Raw genomic sequence first — 23,661 nt, 5'->3', positions numbered from 1 at the left:
TCTACACATACAGCAGGTGTTACTAATGACTCTTTGTTTACGCTTACTGTTTGTCACGCATTACGAAACACATGAGTGTATGGAGACCATAATGGAGTCCATCTGCTTATGTTACTCACAGGAAAACATGTAGACACACTGCATTTTTAGTCAAGCACTTGTTTATCTGTGGAAGGCCATTGTTCATTTTCACAGGCTTCTCATTTATAAACCATAAGTAAAGCATTAAGATTTCTTGATTTAATTCCTCCCTCCCCCAAGACATGCACAACATTGCTGTACCAGTGCACTAGACAAATTAGGTCAGAGTGTATCCTGGAATTAAATCAAATGCACAAATGGAATGCATTAAACATGTGCTGTATTTTCAGTGGTGAAACCTTGCAGAAGCAAAAAGCCCTCCAATTTGATTTCATAAGGAGAGCCAACCACAGTGAGAGAACCAGAGTGCTCAGGGAGAGAGCCACAGTGCTCAGTCGACAGTTCCGTTACCTACATGCTGAGACTGTTCACACACGCTGGCTGGACTACTGTACGCAAGTAGAGCAGTGATTGGACCAGGGCTCTGCCAGTCAATGAACAAATCCCCTCTGACTTCCTCTCCTCCTTTCCTGATGCAGCATGGGCTGAGAGGGAGGGGAGTTGATCTGTCTTCACAGCCTGCCTCAGCTCAGCTCGCCACCTGCCCTTGAGTTACTGTGAATAGACAAGACAGAGAGGAAGTCGTTCTGTAGTCTGGCTCTTGTAAACCATATCTCTGCTGTGTTTTTATCCCTGGGCTGTTTAGATTTTTTCCGCTCTCTGCTCTGGGGGTGGAGTGGAGCGTTTGTCCCTGGCTGGCGGAGCTCCGATGGGAGGCAGCGCTGCCTCTGTCTGGGACTGGGGATGCTGAATGGGGGAAGGGAGGGCCTGTTTCAACTGGGACAGCAGCTCCAGCAACAGGGGGAGTACCAGGCCGCCCTCCACTGCTTCCTTAGCTCTCTGCTGGGGTTAAGGCACGTGCAGAGCTTCACTTCGCTGCCCAACTGCCTTCACCAGGTGAGCCACCGACCTAATGGCCGGACGATCACTCACTCTCACACCCATATGTATACATGCACCCGCAAACATACACACGCATACTGTAGACAAATGTTTGCACACACAAACGTCCAGTCTACAGGCACATGCACACACTTGTGGTGTACATAAACATGAGCACACAGACACAAAACCCATTCACCACAATACTGATACCACACATACAGTACTGACACTGTGTTTGCCTGTTACTCATACATTAGCATATAATATAAACACACAAGCCACACACTACACATACCAATACAACCTTGCCATCACCAATACCAATGTCAAACGTCATGTTGCCACTCACAGCACAGGTTCAGCGTTTTTCCTGTTGACAGTGCATGTTGCAAGGTGAAGACAGGGAGTCTGTCTGTCTTAGGACAGACAGAAAAATGTCAAATGGCTCTTTTCAATGTCAGTAATATGCGTATTGCAAACCTGTGAGTATGTTAGCTACTGTACCTCAAGATGAGGTTGGAAGTGGTCCATGTATAGTGCATAACATAATAATGTATGTCAGTAGCCTATTACCAGAAACTCCACTGTATCTGATGGATGCAAATAGCATCCGATTACTGGGACTCATTTCATGTGCATGCTTGTCTCCCAGAATAGAATATTGTTGTTTTGATCCAGTTTTGTTGAACCAGGGCCACAGTACCAGATTACATACTAAAGGCCCTTGGATAACAATATGTATCAAGTGACCCCCAAAAAATGTCTTACATTTACAAATGTAGCCCCTTACCCAATATCCCAGGAATGTGGTATGATGTTGAACAGACCAACGGCGAGAGAGAGAGAGAGAGAGAGCGAGAGAGAGCGAGAGAGAGAGAGAGAGAGGGTGGTTTTGTTCATTCCCCTCCACAATACAGTGGCTTATATGAGAATAGTGGAATGTGAATGGTCATACATGGTAATATGTGTAGAATGCAGGCAGACAATTAATTCTGTAGCATATTCACATCATACAATCCTAATATGTGTTCTCCTTTGTGATTACAGATTGCTGAACTCTTCATCTCCGAAAATAATTGTATCCTTTACACACAAACGGAGGCCTTGTGAGACCAAACCCCACTTCCAGATAACTATTAGTACTATCTTTGCATGAAACCTGTGACTATGCTAGGGAGGCAAAAACTGTTTCCTTTTTTGGTGGCAGTGGCCTGCGGGTATGGTGAATTCCAGTGCAAAATGTAATTTGGCTGTACAGAAAAAGCATCGTATAAAGAGGGAATTTGTGTCCATGGGACAGAATATTATCACAGCTTTGTCCCAGAATGCTCAAGGTTTTGAATGGGGTCAGGCTTTTCTCTTAAGAGGATTTGTAAGTGCTTATCTCCCCACAACACAGAGTATGAGAAAGCTAATTAACCTGTATTCTGCAGTGGCTGTGTGTGTCACCACCACTGCCAACATCCACTACAGGCCAGTGCAGTATAGGGTTCAGATAAGAGGGGTGTGGTGTTGCAGGATATATAACCTCTTCCCATGGCACTCCTCTCTGTTACTGAGACATTGAAAAACATTTCACGTCAGCTCAAGTTATCTGGCTCAGCAAGACCCAGCTCCTCACAACCCATCTCCCAAAATAGGTTGATTTACTGGGCTCACTTCATCAATACATGTCCATAGTCTCAGAAGTCATTTAGTTAAGAGGCTCATAGGTCATGATAGGGTTAATTAAGTCTTTGGACATGAAAGAGACACATAGCATCATGAATAATTATGTCACAATGGTGTCATATGTTAATAGTAACATATAAGCTTCATAGACACAGGTCATTACCACCATAACGATTTTAAGTAGAATACAAAGTCATTTGAGTTTTTAATCACGGAACTTGTTACGTGGAACTGATCCAGACATGTCTTTTTGTCGACACAGAGATTAGGCCAGAACAATGGGATACATGACAGTCTGATTGTCCCAGTTAAAGTCACTGGCTATTGGGCAAAATCAATGTTGTTTCCACATCATTTAAAACCCTAAATTAAATGTGATGATGTTGAATCAACGTAGATACTGATTGGATATTTTAAAAAGTCATCAACGTAAGGGAATTTTGTATTTTTTTCACCTAACTTTTAACCTAAATCCAATGACATGTTTAATTCACATGAATTACCAAATGTAAGTCAAACTGACATCTGTGCCCAGTGGGTGGTCCCCGAGGACAGGTTAAACAGGCTATTCATGTGACTGGGCAGAGCCAGAGTTTAACAGGCTTTTAAAGTGCTCTCTGGGTTGTATTTGGGAAGGTTCCCTGGGGAGTGAGGGAGGTGAAGACTTAGCCTAATCTAACTGACTCTGATGGGAACACATATTTTCACATGCACAGACTAAAAAAACATAAACTCTCAGCATCAAATGCCATAATAATAACTCCCAGTTGCTGGAATTCTTCTCAGAGCTCTCTGACCAAAAGTCATCCTGGCTTTCATGGAAAGTGTATTAATCTATCCATTCAATTTGGCTCTCAAATTAGAGAAATAAATAACACAATCAAATGGAATTTTCAGTCAAATCATTCTCAGGATGTTTTCTGTTACAGTTTCATGTTTGTAATCAACACAATCCAAAACATTTTATTGTCTGTTTTGTGGTATATTGTTGACTGTATGAGAATAATGTCACAAGCCACATATGCTTCAGAGTGCTTCCTTTAGAGGTTTATCTCAACCTTGACCCTCTCCACTTCACATGTACTGCATGTGCTCTAAATTGAGTTCACCCTGCTGTTGGAAAGGGGTCTGCTGTTGGAAAGGGGTCTGCTGTTGGAAGGGGGTCTGCTGTTGGAAGGGGGTCGCTTTTTTTGTTTCCGTGTTTTTTTCTCCCCAATTTGGTCATCACCAACTTAGGGTGGAGGACTTAGTACCTACTCATTGTGGGTTCGCTGCATTGTTGTTGCTGTCCTGCCAGGTTGTAAATACCCGAGACCAGCAGAAGTAGTGCTTTGACCTCTGTGGCCTGCCTGTGAAGTGACCTTCTATCCCAGAGGGTCCTCGTCATACTCATCTCACTGTTGGCAGTTAGCATGGGGCTTTCTAATGTAGTGATATGGACTTAATGGGCCTCTGATCATAGTGGAATTATCTCCAGATTTCAAAACACATTAGAAATTTTACTTTGGGGTGATTTTGTAAAAAGATTTTTGAGGCATCACGTGGTATTGACAGTTTTTTCATGATTTTTTGGGGGGTGATGGATCGAGTAGGTACAGTTTATAAGCCAGGATATACAATGCAATTATATCTGTGTTTGTAATCCATACTGAATGTGTTAGTTGTGAACGCCTCTCCAGCCATCTTATTGGCATGTGAAAAGTGTTGTGTCTGTAATGGCCATCAACACTGGTACTGGTACTCCCTGTATATAGCTCCACATTGATCTGGTACTGGTACTCCCTGTATATAGCTCCACATTGATCTGGTACTGGTACTCCCTGTATATAGCTCCACATTTATCTGGTACTGGTACTCCCTGTATATAGCTCCACATTGATCTGGTACTCCCTGTATATAGCTCCACATTGATCTGGTACTGGTACTCCCTGTATATAGCTCCACATTGATCTGGTACTGGTACTCCCTGTATATAGCTCCACATTGATCTGGTACTGGTACTCCCTGTATATAGCTCCACATTGATCTGGTACTGGTACTCCCTGTATATAGCTCCACATTGATCTGGTACTGGTACTCCCTGTATATAGCTCCACATTGATCTGGTACTGGTACTCCCTGTATATAGCTCCACATTGATCTGGTACTGGTACTCCCTGTATATAGCACCACATTGATCTGGTACTGGTACTCCCTATATATAGCGCCACATTGATATGGTACTGGTACTCCCTGTATACTGGTACTCCCTTCCTTATTGTGTATTTTATTCCTCTTGTGTTACTATTTTTCTTTTATTATAATTTTTTACTTGGTTAAGTCTACACCCATTGTATTCGGCACATGTGACAAATAAAATGTGGTTTGATTTGAACAGTCATTACCTCAGCGGCCCAGTAAACCCTGGAGTTAACCCAAAACTGTCTGTCAGCAGCCCAATATCTCTACCTCAGCTGACTATTATATACTCTCAACGAATAGGAATGAGGCACATTGCAGCATATGCAGGATGTTTAGAAGAGGATCGTAGTAAACACAGCACGTAGTAGCAACACAGTAAACACACAATTCTACTTGTCCACTGGATGTCTACTGGAGTCATAAAGTATGCATGGCACTGCATACATTGTGTATCCTTCTGGCTAGTGAAGTCTATTCGGAGTGTGTGTTAATGTGCTTCTCGTGTATTTTGCTAGTCATAAAAGGTAGCCTCTTTCCTTTCACATGGACAGTTGTGATAGGGTTTATAGACTACTGTCATTTAAAGATGCACTATGCAGAAATCGCCCCGGCTTTTCCTGGTTGGTAACATTCGAATGGTTCGCCTAATTTCACTTTATTTGACAAAACAAAAAAGTAGAGTGTAGAAAATCGTAGTACATCTGAATCGCTGTGAACTACCTTTTCCATAACCAAAGATATCATGTATTTTCAGCTGTTTGAAGCTGGGGTACGAAACCAAAAGTAAAAGACACAAAAACAAAACTTAAGAACGGGAAGCATAGAAATAACGCAAATAGCCTTTATTCACTGTATATAATACATTTCTAAAGCTTTTATTTGTATCTAAACTGTGCTACTTTAACGGCAATCAATAGGTCACACACAAGCATTCAGAAATAGAACTAAGCAAAGTCTGGTCTCACGTGCGACAGAGAGCTCCTGCTTTTGAGTAGGCCATTTACGCCAGGCTGTATGTCTGTGTTTATTTTCAGCACATTTTCCTTGTCAAGCAATGCTTTTAAATTCACCTGTCAAGTGTTAATGGTGTCAACATAGAAAGGGAGGCATTTACTTCAGTATGAAGAATGCCTTTGACAAAGTGAACCAACTTGGCTCCTGAGTCTATTTTTAGGGATGGCACACATATTTATGTACCTTAGGGACAGATCTAAATTTATTGGAGGGAGGGGTGGTCCAGAATAGGGGAGGGTTGTCAGGATTTTTTTGTTGCTTTGGGGAGGGTTGTGTATGTTTTTTATTGGGCACAGGGGAGGCTAGCGCATTTTTTCCCTCATACATTCGCTCTTCTGCTCATATTTTCCCTATAAACAATGGCTTGACTTTTGATATTACCCTAATGAAGTTTAGAAACATTTGTGAAGGTTTGGTATGGTGTGGCTATTATTAAGCTTTAGCTACTGAAGGCCTATGATACTGTAAGTCCCTGACTTTATTGTGCAAACCCGGTCACTTAAAAAAATCTTTGGGTATAAATGTTTTTTTTTAACTGACAAAATCTATCAATCAATAAATTCAAACTGTGCAGTGGCCAATTGATGAACGGAAAGAGACATCGTTTACTGGGTAAACCTAAAATGTAGAGAGGGATGTATTTTCTGTTTGTTGAGATCGACAGTCTATTTGTGGTGTTAACACAAACCATGATATTGAAGTGCTCAAAGTATGCTTTGTTTATTGGTTGTGTGGTGCATTGGCACAGAAACCTGTCGGTGAACTCCTTGAGTTGGAACAGCCCCCCGCCCCCCAGTAAATTTAAATCCATCCCTTACAGAATCACATACCCAAAATAACTGACACATCAACATTGACAAACAAGACTGCAGTAGAATGCCCAGATATTATAGTCCAAGCCTTCACAGAGACTATGTTTTGAGCTATCTGTCTAGAATGTTGGTGATGAGCCTGTTACTTGCTGAGGTCACATTCAGGAGCCATAAAAAATATTTTAAAAACACGTTGCAGTTAAGCCTGGTGACAACAACATTTCTGACACTACAACTGACTTAATACATTTGACAACTGGGCCTGATCCTTCACCTATATAAATAGACGGCAAGGCCCTGCAGTTCATTCAGGCTGAGAAGATGTTCTACGAGGTTTCTCTAATTGAGCTCACTGCTGTTCAGGGGAGCACAGGCAAGTATATTTACATCTGTAAATTGGGGGCGTTAAGGTGGCATCCACAAGTTCAGCTTCTCACCATCTGACAACTATATCAGAAGGGGGCCATCGTCAGTAGCGTTTTGTTGTGGATCTGGGTTGGCCACCCACTCATTGCCCACCATTGTGCATAGGTACAAGGAGTGACGAAGGATGCCGTTTAAGTACTATGAGGGTAGTTGATGAAGCAATTGGACTCAGGTGAGTCAGGCAGGCTTTTGGCTAATGAAGATTGGATGCAGGTGAGCAAATTGGCATGGGTACTGCTCTACGTCCATATATGGATTTCCTTGCCGCTCTGCCGCCTTCCATTGTGGATGTCTGGACCCATATATGGAGTTCCTGCTACAGGGCCGCATTCCAATATGAATGTCGTTATCCATGTATGGAATTCTGCATTCCAATATGGGAAGTCTGAGTCCATATAGGGAGTTCCTGCGCCAAGGCTGCATTCCAATACAGAAGAACAAGCACATATATGGAAGTTCCTGTTGTGGATTAGGTATGTCATCTGAAGCTTAAAGCTGTCCTCCCAAAACTGTGTTATAAACTACACTTAGCACTCTAACTGGGTGATTAAGGGGTGCCCTAACGAAATTCCATTGCTGTAAGCTATCAATTGTGGTATACAGTATGGTATGGAGTGTATTTTTAGGACCTTTTTATTGTAATATACCAATCTGAAATGATACCAGTGCAATGTGTGATTCTGTACAATAGAGAAACAAACCTCAGCCAGAGAGCCTGGTGTATCCCTTACAACCCAACAGGGTTGGCCAGTCATCTATCACCTGCCGCCTCTCCTCTCCAGACATATGTATGTATGTATGTATGTATGTATGTATGTATGTCTGTATGTCTGTATGTCTGTATGTCTGTCTGTCTGTCTGTCTGTCTGTCTGTCTGTCTGTCTGTCTGTCTGTCTGACTGGAGGCTGCTGATTCAACAGCAGTTCAGTGTAGCATGGGCAGGAGGTAGCAGGAGTTATGGGATGGACAGGGAAGACAAATGGCCATGTTAGGCATTATCTCATAAGGAGTTGTGTGGCGCCATGGAATACTGAGGCCCCTGATTCAGCACTGTGCCAGCTGCTCTGTTTCTCTCTCCTGGGGCAATGCTGGCATCACAATCACTCCACCAGTCTTCTCTCTCTCTTCAATCTCCTGTTCAAACCTCAACCCATTTCCATCTCATTTTGATTATCTGACAGATATTGGACCTACTCTATTTTCAATGCTTTCTATTCTTTTCCCTCATCCTGTTAAAAGTTTCTGTCCCCTCATTGCCATTTCTGAACCACTTTACTTTTCAGTTTACCTCTCCAACGTTAGGCTGGAAAAGCTTTTATGGAGGCTAATCTCCACTCCCACCAGGGTCAGCTCAGGTGTTTGTGTCTGTGTGAACAGGTAGCTGTGCCACTGCTTTTGTGGGTGTGGTTAGTGCGCTGTTTGCACTCACAGTATCCTCTCCCTTCCCTCGTCCCTCTGCTCTCTATCTGACGTCTCCTGCTCACTATCCTGTTGGCTCCACTGTACCCTGCTGTTCAGACTCCACTCTCATCTCCACACTGCCAGCCCTGCCAGAGATCACATCACCAGCATTTTGGATTCTGTTTACTTGCTATGTAGAGAGACAGAGGGAGTTAAAGGGATATAAAGAGCGAGAGAAGGATAGAGCGTGAGCAAGAGGGATCGAGACAGACGTTAGCGGGCGGCTGATTACATGCCCTGTGTGTGTGTAACAGGCCCCCAGAAGGAGGCTTTGCTGGGCTCGTCTGGGACAGGATGGGCATCCCCAGAGGAGCTATCGGATCAGGCCTCCCAGGCACAGCATTTTGAGCGGCTGGCCCAGCTTTGCATCATGAGTAAAAGGTACGTAGAGTTAACAAGAATAACGCAAATGTCCTCTCTTGCAATAAGGGCAGTGCTGTTTAGTATTGTTGGTCTTCCTCTCATTAAATGAGACAACTTTGCTGTTTCTGTTCTGCTGGCTTTTCTGAACTGGTGTTGGTAATTACTGGGTTTCAAGTATGGAGGGATGAGAAAGTAGATATTAATATTATGCCTGATATAGACAGCATAATATATACTGATACTGTAGGTGTTTTTGCTTGCTGTTAAATGCTCTAAAAAGGTGTAGTTATATTTACTAGATGCTGTATTTTGATATATTGGCTAGCTCTGTTCCCCTTTACTTTTGAAAGGCTGTTTGAGTGTATAATATCTTTACAAAATGAAAAACAGTGATACTGTCATTCAGACATGAGGCTATTTCATTGAGGCATTGTTCGCTTTCTGTAGTTTTAAATTGGACGTTTCTGAATGATGTGCTTATTTCTAACAGAAATCTACAGTATTTAAACTGTATGCTATCTCACATCTTAAAGTGATACTCATTTCCATATTGCTCCTCCCCCAGATTGTTAGTGAAAGATGGGTTTATATGTTTATAGTGCTTTGAAAATATGTCATCAGGATGAAAATGTACCTCGCCAAAATAAACCAGTGCACAAAGAAATGTTTGCATCTGTGGCCCTCATGCAAAAACCACCGAGGTGAATTTACCTGTAGAGGTGGAGCAAAGGAACAACATCCCTAATGGGAGTTTCAAGTGTTACCAGAACACATTGATCTGATGTCCTTGATGCTGGGGTATTCTGGTAGGCCACAAAGACAGGAACATACACATTGATCTGATGTCCTTGATGCTGGGGTATTCTGGTAGGCCACAAAGACAGGAACATACACATTGATCTGATGTCCTTGATGCTGGGGTATTCTGGTAGGCCACAAAGACAGGAACATACACATTGATCTGATGTCCTTGATGCTGGTAGGCCACAAAGACAGGAACATACACATTGATCTGATGTCCTTGATGCTGGGGTATTCTGGTAGGCCACAAAGACAGGAACATACACATTGATCTGATGTCCTTGATGCTGGGGTATTCTGGTAGGCCACAAAGACAGGAACATACACATTGATCTGATGTCCTTGATGCGGGGGTATTCTGGTAGGCCACAAAGACAGGAACATACACATTGATCTGATGTCCTTGATGCTGGGGTATTCTGGTAGGCCACAAAGACAGGAACATACACATTTATTTGCCCCCCTGTCAATGTTTGGAAGATTAGAGAATTTAGCCTGATTGGCTTGATAGGGTGGAAGGGGGTAACAGGTATCCTGACTACTCAAGCTAAATTCTTCTGCTGCTCCGTCGTTCACTACATACTAGTCTGAGATTGCCGTCATTGAAGTCGTTTTTGGTGATGAGGTGCACGAAGGGTGTCGTTCAAAACAAAGTAATCAGTGATTGAATCGTCTCTAACCCATCACAGTATCAAAGCCAATGACTAATTTTCAAACTATCGCTTTACCCACGTGCGTTCTGGCTCTGGCCTAACCCATCGATTTCTGGACCAATCAGACGGCCCTGAATGTGTTCACATTTTAGGTAACTTAACCTAGCAGGCGTAAAAAACAAATATGGCTGACTGGAGTACCCAAATCCATTTTGAAGGGGAAACTGAAGTGAGGTTGATAATACTGTATCCCTGAAAACCGGAAACATCCGCTTTTTTGGTTTCTGCTGTTTGATCTCTCATTTTTGTACAATACTTTTAGTTTAGGGTGTCTCTAGTACTATACGTTTAGTTTAGCGTGTCTCTAGTAATAAACATTTAGTTTAGCGTGTCTCTAGTACTATACTTTTAGTGTAGCGTGTCTGTAATACTATATTTTTAGTTTAGGGTGTCTCTAGTACTATATGTTTAGTTTAGGGTGTCTCTAGTACTATGCGTTTAGTTTAGCGTGTCTCTAGTAATAAACATTTAGTGTAGCGTGTCTCTAGTACTATACGTTTAGTTTAGGGTGTCTCTAGTAATATATGTTTAGTTTAGCGTGTCTCTAGTACTATACTTTTAGTGTAGCGTGTCTGTAGTACTATACTTTTAGTGTAGTGTGTCTGTAATACTATACGTTTAGTTTAGGGTGTCTAGTACTATACGTTTAGTTTAGTGTGTCTCTAGTACTATACTTTTAGTTTAGTGTGTCTGTAATACTATACTTTTAGTTTAGGGTGTCTCTAGTACTATACTTTTAGTTTAGTGTGTCTGTAGCAATATACTTTTAGTTTAGTGTGTCTGTAGTACTTTTAGTTTAGCGCATCTCTAGAACTGTATGTTTAGTTTAGTGTGTCTCTAATACTATGCTTTTCACCCTAAATAAATGTACAGAATGCCCCAAATTCATCCACCCATTAGACGCCTCCCAATCCAATGGACTTGTTTGGGTGCAATATTTTATTTACAGGGTTTTAGAAGACTCACATCCTACTACAGCACCAGAGCACTGGAGCTTGTGGCTGTTTGGAATTGGGAGGATGGCAGCCTCTTCATCTTTACTGGGTCATAGACATTTTTGTAGGTGTTTATGAACTGTCTCTGAGATGAACATTAACCTTGGACACTGATGGAGTAATGAGGACTACCAAGAGAAAACTGGAAGAGGTGCTCATATAACTGTCTTTAGTAGTCAGTGCTAAGTCAATGCCAGCCCCCGTCTTCTCTCTTGGACAGAAAGTTATCGTGCTTCTTGAATCTTTCAGCGCTGTGGCAGGAAGTCCTTCGGCCGTTGAAGGGCTTCGCTGTACTTTGGCAATCGGATGTCCTCAAATTACATTCTAAAACAGTGCAAACAGACACCTGGCCATTACTTATTGAAGGGAAGCTTGGTTTTGGAAGAGCGATCGTGACATCTGTGACACTACACAGGACTTGCTCTACATCCATTGGCACACGTAAGGGCCGGAATTTGTCTTGCCATGCTATGCCCAGCTAGCTCCATGCCAGAGCAGTATAGCTGTGGAAGGGTGCACGGTAAACCAACCGGTGGGAGCCATGGCAAAATGGACAATAAAATATATTTTATTTGTATGTTTGTTTGAGGTTGCTTTCCATGGGTTGGTTGTATGGATTTTCTATTGACACAGCCGACAGGGAAAAAAACTTGTGCATCAATGTTGTTTCCACGTCATTTCAACACAATCAATCTGATGACGTTGAATCAACATGGAAAACGGATTTGATTTGTAAAAAGTTTTGCCTTTCTTTCACCCTCCTTTTAACCTGATTTCACATTGAATTGACTTTAGTTTAAATCTCAACCAGACATTCAAATGACATCTGTCCCCAGTGGGAGAAATAATCCATAAAATGTTAATTATCTCTGTGTTCCTGTCCTTCGTCTTTTAGACCTCATCTCGCTTTAGAGTACAGTGGGAAAGCCACTAAGATCCATCAGAGGGCCTTTGGCAGCGACCACCCCGTCACAGACAAGAGTCTGGAGCTGCTGGCCACCGTCTACGCAGAAATTGGCAAAACAGAATACTCAGGTAAAACCCCTGAATAAAGACAGAACACTTTAAAAGCCAGTGTCATGCTGAAATAAACATGGATGAATACTTACAGTAGATTAACTCAATAGTCATGAGTGTTCCATCACGGCTGAGTGTGTCAGCATGTTCTTCTCAGTGTGACAGGCGGGCACAGGCAGTGCAGAGTTTATAGTTGACAGTTTGTTGTTAAACTGAACCCTGAGAGGTGATTTGGTGTAGACCTTGTCACTAGGTTGACATAAAGCACACTCTTGTGGAATGACAAACCGGAAAACAGCTGTTAAGCCCAGGAACAACTTAACTGCTTTGCTTCAGCGCACACATCGCACTATAAGTGGCTTACATAATTCCAGTTAGCCCTCCTACTGTATGATGTCTGCTCAAGGAATTGTTAAATGAATAAACACACCCACTCAGAGTGGTTTTATATAGAGCTGAACAGAAAATACTTATTGTGAAATTGACAGTTTGAAGCCACTGTATTGGTGTGCTCATGCTTCACTCGCATGATGAGGAAGTGGCATTTTCTACTGTTTTCCAAAGTTGCCATTTTTGGGTTAAAGAGGTCTGCTGAAGAAGGCACAGGGTAAAATGTGCCCTAGATGTTGAGAACAGTTGTTGAGTCAGTGTTCACAGACAGGGGTGCTCAGTAGAGCAGGCTATGTGTAGGACCTGGGGTGCTAAGAGAACGGTTCCTATTCATGCCAGTTGACCTTCTTGGCCATATCCTTGGTAAAATTATTGTCAATAAGTAAAGAGAACAGCTGAAGCATGGACACAGTTTGTCCTTGCAATGTAAGCCAGGTCACTGTCAGGGTACACATTTCATTCATGTGCTTCTGCAAGCGGTACCAGAGCACCAAGTCTAGGTCCAAAAGGCTCCTTAACAGCTTCAACCCCCAAGCCATAAGACCGCTGAACAATTAATCAAATGGCCACCTGGACTATTTGCATTTTATTTTATTTTTTCACCTTTATTTAACCAGGTAGGCTAGTTGAGAACAAGTTCTCATTTACAACTGCGACCTGGCCAAGATAAAGCATAGCAGTGTGAACAGACAACACAGAGTTACACATGGAGTAAACAATTAACAAGTCAATAACACAGTAGGAAAAAAATAAAAAATAAAATAAAAGGGGAGTCTATATACATTGTGTGCAAAAGGCATGAGGTAGGCGAATAATTACAATTTTGCAGATTAACACTGGAGTGATAAATGATCAGAAAAGATATGCGAAGAAAAATATGTTAAAAAAATAAAAAAACGATATATACAAGGGACACGACATGACATTGACCCTCCCCTCTTCCCCCTTGTTTTTACACTGCTACTACTCACCGTTTATTATCTATGCATAGTCACTTTACCCATACCTACATGTACAAATTGCCTCGACTAACCGGTACCCCCGCATGTTGACTCGGTACCGGTACCCCCTGTATATATCCTCATTATTGTTATTTAATTGTGTTCTTTAAAAAAAAAAATGCTTTAGTTTATTTAGTAAATACTTTCTTAACCCTATTTTCTTAAAACTGCTTTGTTGGTTAAAGGCTTGTAAAGAGTTTCACTGTAAGGTCTACCTACACCTGTTGTATTCGGCGCATGTGACAAATAAGATTAGATTTTATTTGATTTATTTTGTACACAAAGTGTGATTTCGCTGTGACCTAAAATGGCTGTCATAGAGTTGTCATTGTGGGTGTGAGCTGCACTCCTCCTATAAACCCATTTATTGATAGTTGGACTGTCTACATGTTGCTTGTGCAGTCTATTCCACATCTTTCATAGTACAAAGCCAGTGCAGTGCTTTTGTGATCTGTAAATGTGTGTGTTGTAAGTACCACTGCACTGTACCTGTGTATATAGTAAATGGCCATGATGGAGTCAACCCTAATGTTTTTCGCAGAAATGTTTGTTTTTGTATTTTGAACTTTCATCTTCAGCTCTATCTACACAGTAGTTGTCTGCATGTTTATTGGTACCTTGGATCCAGGTTCCATCTGTGGTCAGAGACTAATGTTTACTCATGGTTAATCCCTTAGATTCCCTAGGCCAGTGTGTGTCAGCGCTTTCCAAGAGGTTTGCTGCTGCCGAGTCCTTCAGAGACACACTCAACAACGGTCTTTCCCATTCCCATTCCCATTCCCACCGGGATAAACGCTCTGAGGTCCGGCACAGGAAAGACCCCCGCCCACTGGTGGACACACCAAAACCCAAGGTGACACTTTTATTTCAATGACTGAAATGTCCTCAAAACTGGTGTCCATTGTGTCCTCAGTTCTAATGATATCTCACCCTCTCCTCAGGTCACCAACGGTAAAATCCCCATGTCCATACTGAAGAGATCTGGCTCAGGATCAGACTCAGAGCCCAGCCACAGACGGAAAGGCGAGCGGCGGGTCCGGTTCAGGGAGCCTGAAACCACTGTGCATGGTGAGAGAGACATCAGGATCAGAGATCAAATGCCAAACATATGGAGGCCATGAGGACTAGATCTTTCCAAACTTTCAAAGTTTGAGCCCCTTCAGTGCATGTAACGAGCCGAGGAGAGATGGCGTTGCCCTCTGGTGCATTCTCACCTCTACCCAGGCACTCACACTCCTCTCTACTGCACTGGAAGGCCTTGGTCTGCAGAAACAAGAAACACATTTGTTATCGGACTGACTCAGCTCTATTCCACTGGGTTTTAGAGAATTAAACACTCACTAAATCAAAACGTATTAAACCATGCTTAGTAATACATTGGTGAGTTATACTGCTAAATCTACTGTTCTCCTAATTCTCTATGGGCCACTACTACTGAACCTTACAAAGGGATCTGCATTGTTATGGCTTAGCTGTAAAAGAAAATGAACAAGATACAGTAAAATCCTGTGATTAGATTGTAAAACACTGTCCCTTGTGGATACTGTAGTACTTAATGTAATGCTGAATTTACAAAAAGAACAAACATGAGCAAGCTATTTACACTTCATGATTAATTATGCATGCAAATAAGGTAGCCTTTTATTTATTTATTTGCTTCTTGTCTATCGGTTTCGCAGACATTCCATACTATGACCGTTTAGTTGGTAAGTCTGTCTGACAGTGGTCCCAAATAATAGCACACTAATGATATGGAGCAAGTGTCACCCTCATTGACTGGTCATTACTGACTTGTTATACTAAATCTGTGTAAGGAAGACTGTTGAGTGGTGCTTAATATGAGAATTTGCAATCATAGACATTTTAATATTGTACTGTGATGCATGGTTATTCCACCCACTTTTGATATTGCATATTCCAGTCCAGTATCTGGTGTATGGCACTTTTTATACTGTTAATAAAGAGACTGAAAATCAGGCCTTTAGCTACAATGGGGTGGAAAAAAGTGATTTTGGCATCAGGAAAAGAACATGCCCCCCACTCCTGAACATGCAGACTGAGAGAGCCTTTACAAATCATAAATCATTCAACAGTTTGTTATTGGTCTCTTTTGGTTCACAGCCTATGACACATCACCGCCCAGCCCCCACCTGGCCCTGTTCACCTGCCTGTTCCTGCTGATGTCACTGCTGGGCGTGGCCATGTTCTGCACGGACCGCCGGCGCCCACAGCGTGTCTGTGAGGAGCTGGAGGCCTCGCTGGCTGTCTACCTGATACACATAAAACAGCTGCTGTGGGGCTGCTGGATCTGGCTAACCATGCAGTGACTGGGACCCACCAGAGGGGGAGGCATGGAGGACTGCATTCACTCTCTCCATTACATGTCCGTTGAGGTGCCCTACCTAGCCTGGTCCCGAGCACCTCAGTCATACACACGGACTATCTATCTATGGTGTTGAGATGTGCACCCCTACTGCTATGCTCACACCCATATATGGAGAAATGTGTAATCCCAGAGATATTTAGCCTCCATGCCTGTATACTGTACGTACCTAGGTGGTGGGTATGCTACCATGTTCGTTTTGTTGATAAGACATTTTGCACATCAGCAATGTCGATGCTCACTGGTATGCTCACTTAATTGCTACAATAATTTACATGTTCCTTTCTTGGCACAATCTATTGTGAGTGAATGTTTCATGGAATGCCAAATTAATTATATTTATTTAATTACAATGCTATGTCATTTGTGTACTTAAAAGCTAGCTACAGATATGAATGTGTATATACCGTATACTAAGGACTATCACAATATTACGCCTTGTTATTGCACATAATTGAATGTATAAAGTGTGAAAAACTGCTTAGAGTTGGCACAAAACACCCTTACCGTCTAAAATGAGGATTATGGATTGAGTCAAGCACAATGTGACAACCTTCTGAAAAGGATCGCTGACACAGGCACAGGACTGCTTCACTTCACAGTGCCAGGTTAAACTAGCAAATTGACAAAGCCATCTTTCTTTTGCAGCATAAATACTGCAGTCCGGCGTTTCCTACCTTGGTCCTTGGGACCCCAAGAGGTGCACGTTTTTTTTTTTTGCCCTAACACTACACAGCTGATTCAAATGATCAAAGCTTGATGATTAGTTGATTATTTGAATCAGCTGTGTAGTGCTAGGGCAAAATCCAAAATGTGCACCCCTTGGGATCCCGAGGACCGCGTTTGGAAAACCCTGTTTTAGTCAGACTATTTTTTAGGTCAGATCAGTTTTGGGTTCCAAGTTGGGACAAAGATGATAAGACATTCACCACAATAATATGAATACTCACTTTCCTGGGAATGTACTCAAATTCAATGAGTGCTTATGATTTTGACAGTGTACCTCTTGGTAAATGCTAAAATGCCTCAAATAATATCCTCTCTCCTCTAAATTGTATTTATTCTTCCATACTGCATATCTGCATCTACTCAAATATCAAATACTTTTATTTTCTTTAGAGTACATTTTGTAAGGGCTTTTGTTACATTCCTATTTTTTGATTGTGCCAATATTCAGATTTTAATCTTGATGTCAAATGCTTTTAAAGTTAAGGATTATTTGGGAATTGAAAAGTACCTTAAATTAGAGCAAATGTTAATGATGCAAAGTAAAGAAAGGAATCTACATGAATTGTACGGTCCAATGGTCTGTGGTAAGATGCAGCAACATTATGACACTAATTGAATCATCACTGTGGGACCTTCAGTACTTGGAACCATTCAAATATAGAAATTAAAGTCTCTTCTATAAACAGGTCGAGCTTTAAAGGACAAATGTGATGCTTATATATGTGATGCTTATCATATACCTCTTGATCCGAGCAATAAAACACAAGACGTTGTTTCCACTGATACATATTCTTTAAACAGTATAACAGGTTTCAGGGAACACAACTATAAGAAAGAGTTGGTGTTGGAAAAATCTGAGCAATATGATGCAACCAATGTCTGAATGGAGGAGCTACTGAGACTGAAGGTTCCCTTTGCACCATCAAACGGAACTACTATCATTAGCAATACAAATACCCAGCAAGTCAACATGGCTTGTTTCTGCACATTTTGGTTAGTAGCTGCATTTCACTGCTGACAATAGGCCTGTGGTCACTTTGAAAGAAGTGCCTTTTAGAAGGATTTTGTAGTTTCTATATTTTGTTATTTATTTGAATTATTTGAAATAAAACTGTCATTGCATACCAAGATCTGTGAGGGTGGTGAGTAGTGTGTGTGTGTGTGTGTGTGTGTGTGTGTGTGTGTGTGTGTGTGTGTGTGTGTGTGTGTGTGTGTGTGTGTGTGTGTGTGTGTGTGTGTGTGTGTGTGTGTGTGTGTGTGTGTGTGTGTGTGTGTGTGTGTGTGTGTGTGTGTGTGTGTGTGTGTGTGTGTGTGTGTGTGTGTGTGTGTGTGTGTGTGTGTGTGTGTGTGTGTGTGTGTGTGTGTGTGTGTGTGTGTGTGTGTGTGTGTGTGTGTGTGTGTGTGTGTAATAACGTGATGATCCATCTTTCCACACTGCGGACTACATTTCCTCACACACAACAGCACAGAACTGGCCTTGGATAATGAGTTATCCCATCTATGTTACTTATAATTTGTTCACTCACAGTCAATGTTTTTTTGGGGCAATGAGGATGGAGGAATATCGGACCCTGTGCCTCATGACCAGCCTGAACTTTTTATGATTATCAGGATGATCAGGTAGACTGATTTATCTAGCTATATGACTCTTAGGCATTTCCTCCTGAGTTCTGTCCCAGTCAACTTAAGTTCATTGACCATACATGTCTCTTACATAGTACAGTTTTCATTTTAACAAAATACTGTTTGGTAATTGTAGATACTGTATAATACACCGCTAAAGCACACATCATACTCTGTTGCTGCACATAGGCAAGGAAGTCACACATTACTGAAAGCCTGCACAATCTGAATGTATTGGATTGTTACAAAAAATATATTGCCCAACATCAACAACTACATCCTGCTCACACGTCTAACGTTACATGCACACAGTAAAAAATACATCCTTTAACCACCCTGTGTTGAGTCATCATCTAAGTGCAGCTAAATAGGAAGTCATTTTTAAAATAAGTCTCTATGTTCCATTTCTATCCTCATTAAATGGCCTTGATTCTCTGAGCCAATTTACACTCCAGTGAGTGCCTTGAAGGGGAAGACATGTCAGCAGTAACTCATTAACAAATATAAATATAGCAAGTGGACAAGTGGATTGAATCAGCTCCACAATACAGCCGGAATGCCTTTACCCTACGCTTTGCTGTCAACAGCAGCGTTTTCAACTGGTAAATCAGACTGCATATATCTGAGGAGGAGTATATATAAGCAAGGCATAACAATGCACTCTAATCACAGTTAATGGAATTTCAATTGATGGTATATAGGTTGTCAGGGGCTGGCCTATCTATGATGGCAGTAAGGGTAGGATAAGAGGATATGTTTCAGTGATGTGCACGTGTCCTCTGGGTGTTAGACCATGCCACTCTTCATCTGGTTGGCATCAGAGCCCCGGCGGGACGAGCGTCCCAGCAGCAGCTCCTTCTCGTGGATCAGACTGTCCAGAAGGTCCTCCTGGCGGTAGTTGTGGTAGACCTTGAGGAAGGCCATGACCGTGATACCCATCCACGTCAGCCACGCTGCCCACAGACCAAACTGCAGGTAGGAGACATGTTTAACAGATATAATATAGACACAGGGTCCAACCAGAGCTGGGTCAAATTTGGACAGAAGACTCTGGTACAGTCTCAGGTATCAACGTAGTGTATAAGTCTACACATTCGTCTGACCCTTACCTGAGCAATGGCAAACTGGTCATAGAACGAGGAGTTGTCAAGGCCTAACTCCAGATCAGTGTCCTGCAGGTCCTCACAGCTGAAATACAAGTAAAGAGTAAGGTGTGAGCTTAGGAGAAGAACTGCTCATACTGTTACTTTGGTCACTGAGATTAGGGGACACGACTAGTCACATGATCATAGGTATACGGTTGGAACTCAATAGTATTTCTAAATATTGCCACAGACAATCGAAGAGCTTGGGAGACATGTAAAGACAGTGTGAGGTATAGACAGGGTGTTTTGAGTCTCACCTGCTGGACATGCTCCCTCCCTCTGTGATGGCGTCACACCACAGGTTGAAGCCCACACTGACGATGGTGCTGGAGAGGAACACTGTGAACACCACCAGGGAGCTGATCACCAGATTCAGGAAGGCATTGAACAGGGAACTACACTCAGAGAGAGAGTGAGAGACAGAGAATTTACACTGAGTGTACAAAACATTAGATTGACCATGACAATTTTGAACATGAAAAGTTATTAATAAACAAATTAGGCACATTTGGGCAGTCTTGATACCAAATTTTGAACAGAAATTCAATGGTTCATTGGACCAGTCCAAAACGTTGCACATACACCGCTGCCATCTAGTGGTCAAAATCTAAATTGCACCTGGGCTGGAATAATACATTCTGTTCTTTCTCTTGCATTTCAAAATGATGGTACAAAAAAAATACAAAAGAATGTTTTTTTTTTTTTTATTATTTTCTACGAGATCTATTGTGTTATATTCTCCTACATTCCTTTCACATTTCCACAAACTCAAAGTATTTCCTTTCAAATGGAATATGCATATCCTTGCTTCAGGGCCTGAGCTACAGGCAGTTAGATTTTCGTATGTCATTTTAGGTGAATTTTTTTTTTTTAAAGTTGCGGATCCTTAAGAGCATTGAGACAATTGAGACATGAATTATGCCATTCAGAGGGTGAATGGGCAAGACAAAATATTTAAGTGCCTTTGAACAGGGTATGCTAGTAGGTGCCAGGCGGACGGGTTTGAGTGTGTCAAGAATTGCAATGCTGCTGGGTTTTTCACGCTCAACAGTTTCCCGTGTGTATCAAGAATGACCCACTACCCAAAGGACATCCAGCCAACTTGGCACAACTGTGGGAAGCATTGGAGTCAACATGGGCCAGCATCCCTGTGCAACGCTTTTGACACCTTGTAGAGTCCATACCCTGACGAATTGAGTTTGTTCTGACGGCAAAAGGGGGTGCAACTCATTAGGAAGGTGTATATTGTGATTTCTTTAATACCATCCTTGTCACATTTCCTTAGTGCTGAATTGGATTTGAATTGAAGATGTCTGTGGAGATTGTGGTGTTTTCTTATTCCAACCATCTTGTCAAATGCTTGAGTGGTGGGTTTTATTTTTATTGTGGCTATATTGCGTTTTTTTTTATGGATGCTATGACCAATATAAAGATATTGGTGGTGTAGCTGTATCACACTAATTCATTCATTCTTAGTTTTAGATAGGCCTACATGTTTGTTTAAGTGGATGGTCTGTCACTGTTCCATTCTGTCACCTAATGTCAGACCAATGAAATCGTCTGCATTGCACAGTAGTAAAACATGTTATTATAAAGATTGCAGACACATCTCTTTCGGGTAGAGTAGCCTAATCCATAAATACAGTTTCTGTGATTGCAACTCTGTTGAAAAGGCAGAAAATTGCATTTCTTCCCTCGGGCTGATTAAACATATTGATTATGGAGCTACGCAGGGTGGTGGGCAAATTGTGCCATAGCAAAAACATACGTTTTTTAAATTCTGTGGGGCCTAGATCTGTAGAAAGGACTCCGAAAAATATATTAAATGAATGGCTAGCGGGTTTTGTTTTTGCTGTATTTAGTCAAGCAGCATCACTGATCATTCGGGCGTGGGAGTGGATGGGCTGCTTGAAACACAACCCATCTCTTTAAATCTCTTTCAAAATAATTAAGATAAAATACACACGAAGAAAACATGGACAGTTAATGCAGAACAACCACAAATTATTAGGACACTCACTCGTCGTGGCCTTTGCAAAGAAAGAACAGCAGTCTCCATGCCTGCACTGCGGAGAGGACGAGAGATGCTATCCCGACAAAAGTGATGAAACTGCAGGAAGACTCCGGTCCCCACTCCTCAACGATGAAGCGCTGCTTTGAAACTGTGATGTTCTCATTCTGCCACATACCACGCGTGAAAAGCAAGCATTTTCCATGAAAATCCTCCGTGTTTTCGGAGAGAGGCACTACGGAAATAAAGCCAAACACAAACGCCAAAAAATAGAGGATGCATTGCGCGAAAAGTACATTATCGAGGGCCATTTTCCCATATATTTTCTCTTACTGCGTCTGTTGCATCGGCGACTGCGCAGTAGACACTTGAGCGTGGGCGCAGCATCAGCACCATTCACGCTGGAGCAGGCAGCAGTCTCAATCAGCCTAATTTATCTCATATTCTACTAATCGGGTAATTCCATGAAACTGGTAGGATTTGAGTCCCTCTGACCTTTTTAAGTATAGTTTAAGTTTTGTGTCACCAAAATCCAATGTAATATAAACTGAAATGTACCCTGTAAAACATTACATTCATTTCAATTTTAATGTCAGAAAATTGCTTGTTTTCAAATGATACCAAGCATTTGTCATGTCCTCTGTAGCCAATAACTATTAACGTTGAATGTTTTAACTGCATGATTATTTATTAGAATCACCAAATATTGTTGCATAACTCAGTCTACCCCGTTACACGAACTAACGCCCTCAAAGCTCACTCCATGCCTGAACATTCCAAGCTCTCTTTACCCGGGAGCGGATTCCAGGGAGTTGTCAGGCATTGCCAACATGGAGGAGATCTCTAAAATATGTATCAAATTCGTTCAAATGACAAATTACATTCTCCTAATTTAAAAGCTACAGCAATGCAGTTGTGAGAAAAATGTAAGAACATTTGAAGACAAGTGTTTCAACATAGTATAACCACTACAAAGATGATGCTATAGCAAGCCTCTTCCATAGACTTGACTACAGCTAGCTAGCATCAGAGCCTTCTGGCTAATATCATAGACTGGATATAGCTTTGTTTTACAGAGAAGGTCTATGTACTTGTCATGTTAGTTGAAGCTAACATTAGTTTACAAAGTGATTGTTTGCTAAGATGTGTAAGATGTGGCTTTGCCATTGCTCAAGTTAGTCCAATGTTTTGGAAACAGCTTGCAAGCCCCATCCACTACATAACATACTGTATGTATCTTGTGAGGGGAAAAAATGGGTAGGGTAGAAGGTAGGGCTTATGGGTAGGGTAGAAGTGACTGACTAAGCAATCTTGGTATCAGCTATATAAAAACTGTGCATCGTGTGTAAAGGTCAGTCAGTCAAGACTGGTGGGCTGACGGTCTCATTATTGCAATAATTAATCAATATTAAATAAAGATGATTGTTTGAAGAAATTGCCAAGACCAAGTCTCTCTCAGTACTGAATCTCCACTACATTTTATCTACACTGAATACAAATATAAATGTTATATGTAAAGTGGTGGTCCCATGTCCATGAACTGAAATGAAAGATCCACAAAAAGCTTAATAATCTCAAATTTTGCACACACATTTGTTTACATCCCTATTAGTGAGCATTTCTCCTTTGCCACCTGACAGGTGTGGCATATCAAGAAGCTGATTACACAGCATAATCATTACACAGGTGCACCTTGTGCTGGGGACAATAAAAGGACACTCTAAAATGTGCAGTTTTGTCACACAACACAATGCCACAGATATCTCCTTTTTGAGGGAACGTGCATTACAAGATAGTGCCAGCCACGTCCCGGCCCAGAAGGCATCCCTAGCTGTGTCCTCAGAGCATGCACAGACCAGCTGGCTGGAGTGTTTACTATGCACATATTCAATCTCTCCC

The 23,661-nt window shown here is 41.8% G+C and overlaps 2 protein-coding genes across 2 annotated transcripts; one reads left to right on the top strand and one right to left on the bottom strand.

Annotated features, from left to right (window-relative positions):
• lg18h14orf180 (linkage group 18 C14orf180 homolog) lies at positions 1 to 18,111 on the top strand. Its single transcript, XM_029688115.2, has 8 exons — positions 1 to 1,038; positions 2,074 to 2,104; positions 6,991 to 7,077; positions 8,846 to 8,972; positions 12,359 to 12,498; positions 14,549 to 14,724; positions 14,813 to 14,939; positions 15,993 to 18,111. Exons 1-8 carry the CDS (start codon positions 886 to 888, stop codon positions 16,196 to 16,198), a joined length of 1,047 nt encoding a protein of 348 aa, XP_029543975.1. The 5' UTR covers positions 1 to 885; the 3' UTR covers positions 16,199 to 18,111.
• Positions 18,112 to 18,308: 197 nt separating this feature from the next.
• LOC115146637 (transmembrane protein 179) lies at positions 18,309 to 22,119 on the bottom strand. The gene is made up of 4 exons (XM_029688701.2): positions 21,772 to 22,119; positions 20,009 to 20,146; positions 19,716 to 19,794; positions 18,309 to 19,575 (listed from the first exon to the last, which is right to left on the bottom strand). Exons 1-4 carry the CDS (start codon positions 22,071 to 22,073, stop codon positions 19,393 to 19,395), a joined length of 702 nt encoding a protein of 233 aa, XP_029544561.1. The 5' UTR covers positions 22,074 to 22,119; the 3' UTR covers positions 18,309 to 19,392.
• Between the last annotated feature and the right edge of the window lie 1,542 nt (positions 22,120 to 23,661).

The sequence above is a fragment of the Oncorhynchus nerka genome, linkage group LG18 (genome assembly GCF_034236695.1).
Source record: "Oncorhynchus nerka isolate Pitt River linkage group LG18, Oner_Uvic_2.0, whole genome shotgun sequence".
In the NCBI taxonomy this organism is placed as follows: domain Eukaryota; kingdom Metazoa; phylum Chordata; class Actinopteri; order Salmoniformes; family Salmonidae; genus Oncorhynchus; species Oncorhynchus nerka.
This window is presented reverse-complemented; position numbering and strand designations above follow the sequence as displayed.

Bases quoted from the DNA above. Each gene is read 5' to 3' on its own strand.
- LOC115146637 (XM_029688701.2), bottom strand. From the start codon at position 22,073: ATGGCCCTCGATAATGTACTTTTCGCGCAATGCATCCTCTATTTTTTG. The intron at 20,147-21,771 runs GTGAGTGTCCTA...CTCTGAGTGTAG, and splicing joins CTTTGCAAAGGCCACGACGA to TTCCCTGTTCAATGCCTTCC. The intron at 19,795-20,008 runs GTGAGACTCAAA...CTTGTATTTCAG, and splicing joins GGAGGGAGCATGTCCAGCAG to CTGTGAGGACCTGCAGGACA.
- lg18h14orf180 (XM_029688115.2), top strand. From the start codon at position 886: ATGCTGAATGGGGGAAGGGAGGGCCTGTTTCAACTGGGACAGCAGCTC. The intron at 7,078-8,845 runs GCAAGTATATTT...TGTGTGTAACAG, and splicing joins TGCTGTTCAGGGGAGCACAG to GCCCCCAGAAGGAGGCTTTG. The intron at 14,725-14,812 runs GTGACACTTTTA...CCCTCTCCTCAG, and splicing joins TGGACACACCAAAACCCAAG to GTCACCAACGGTAAAATCCC.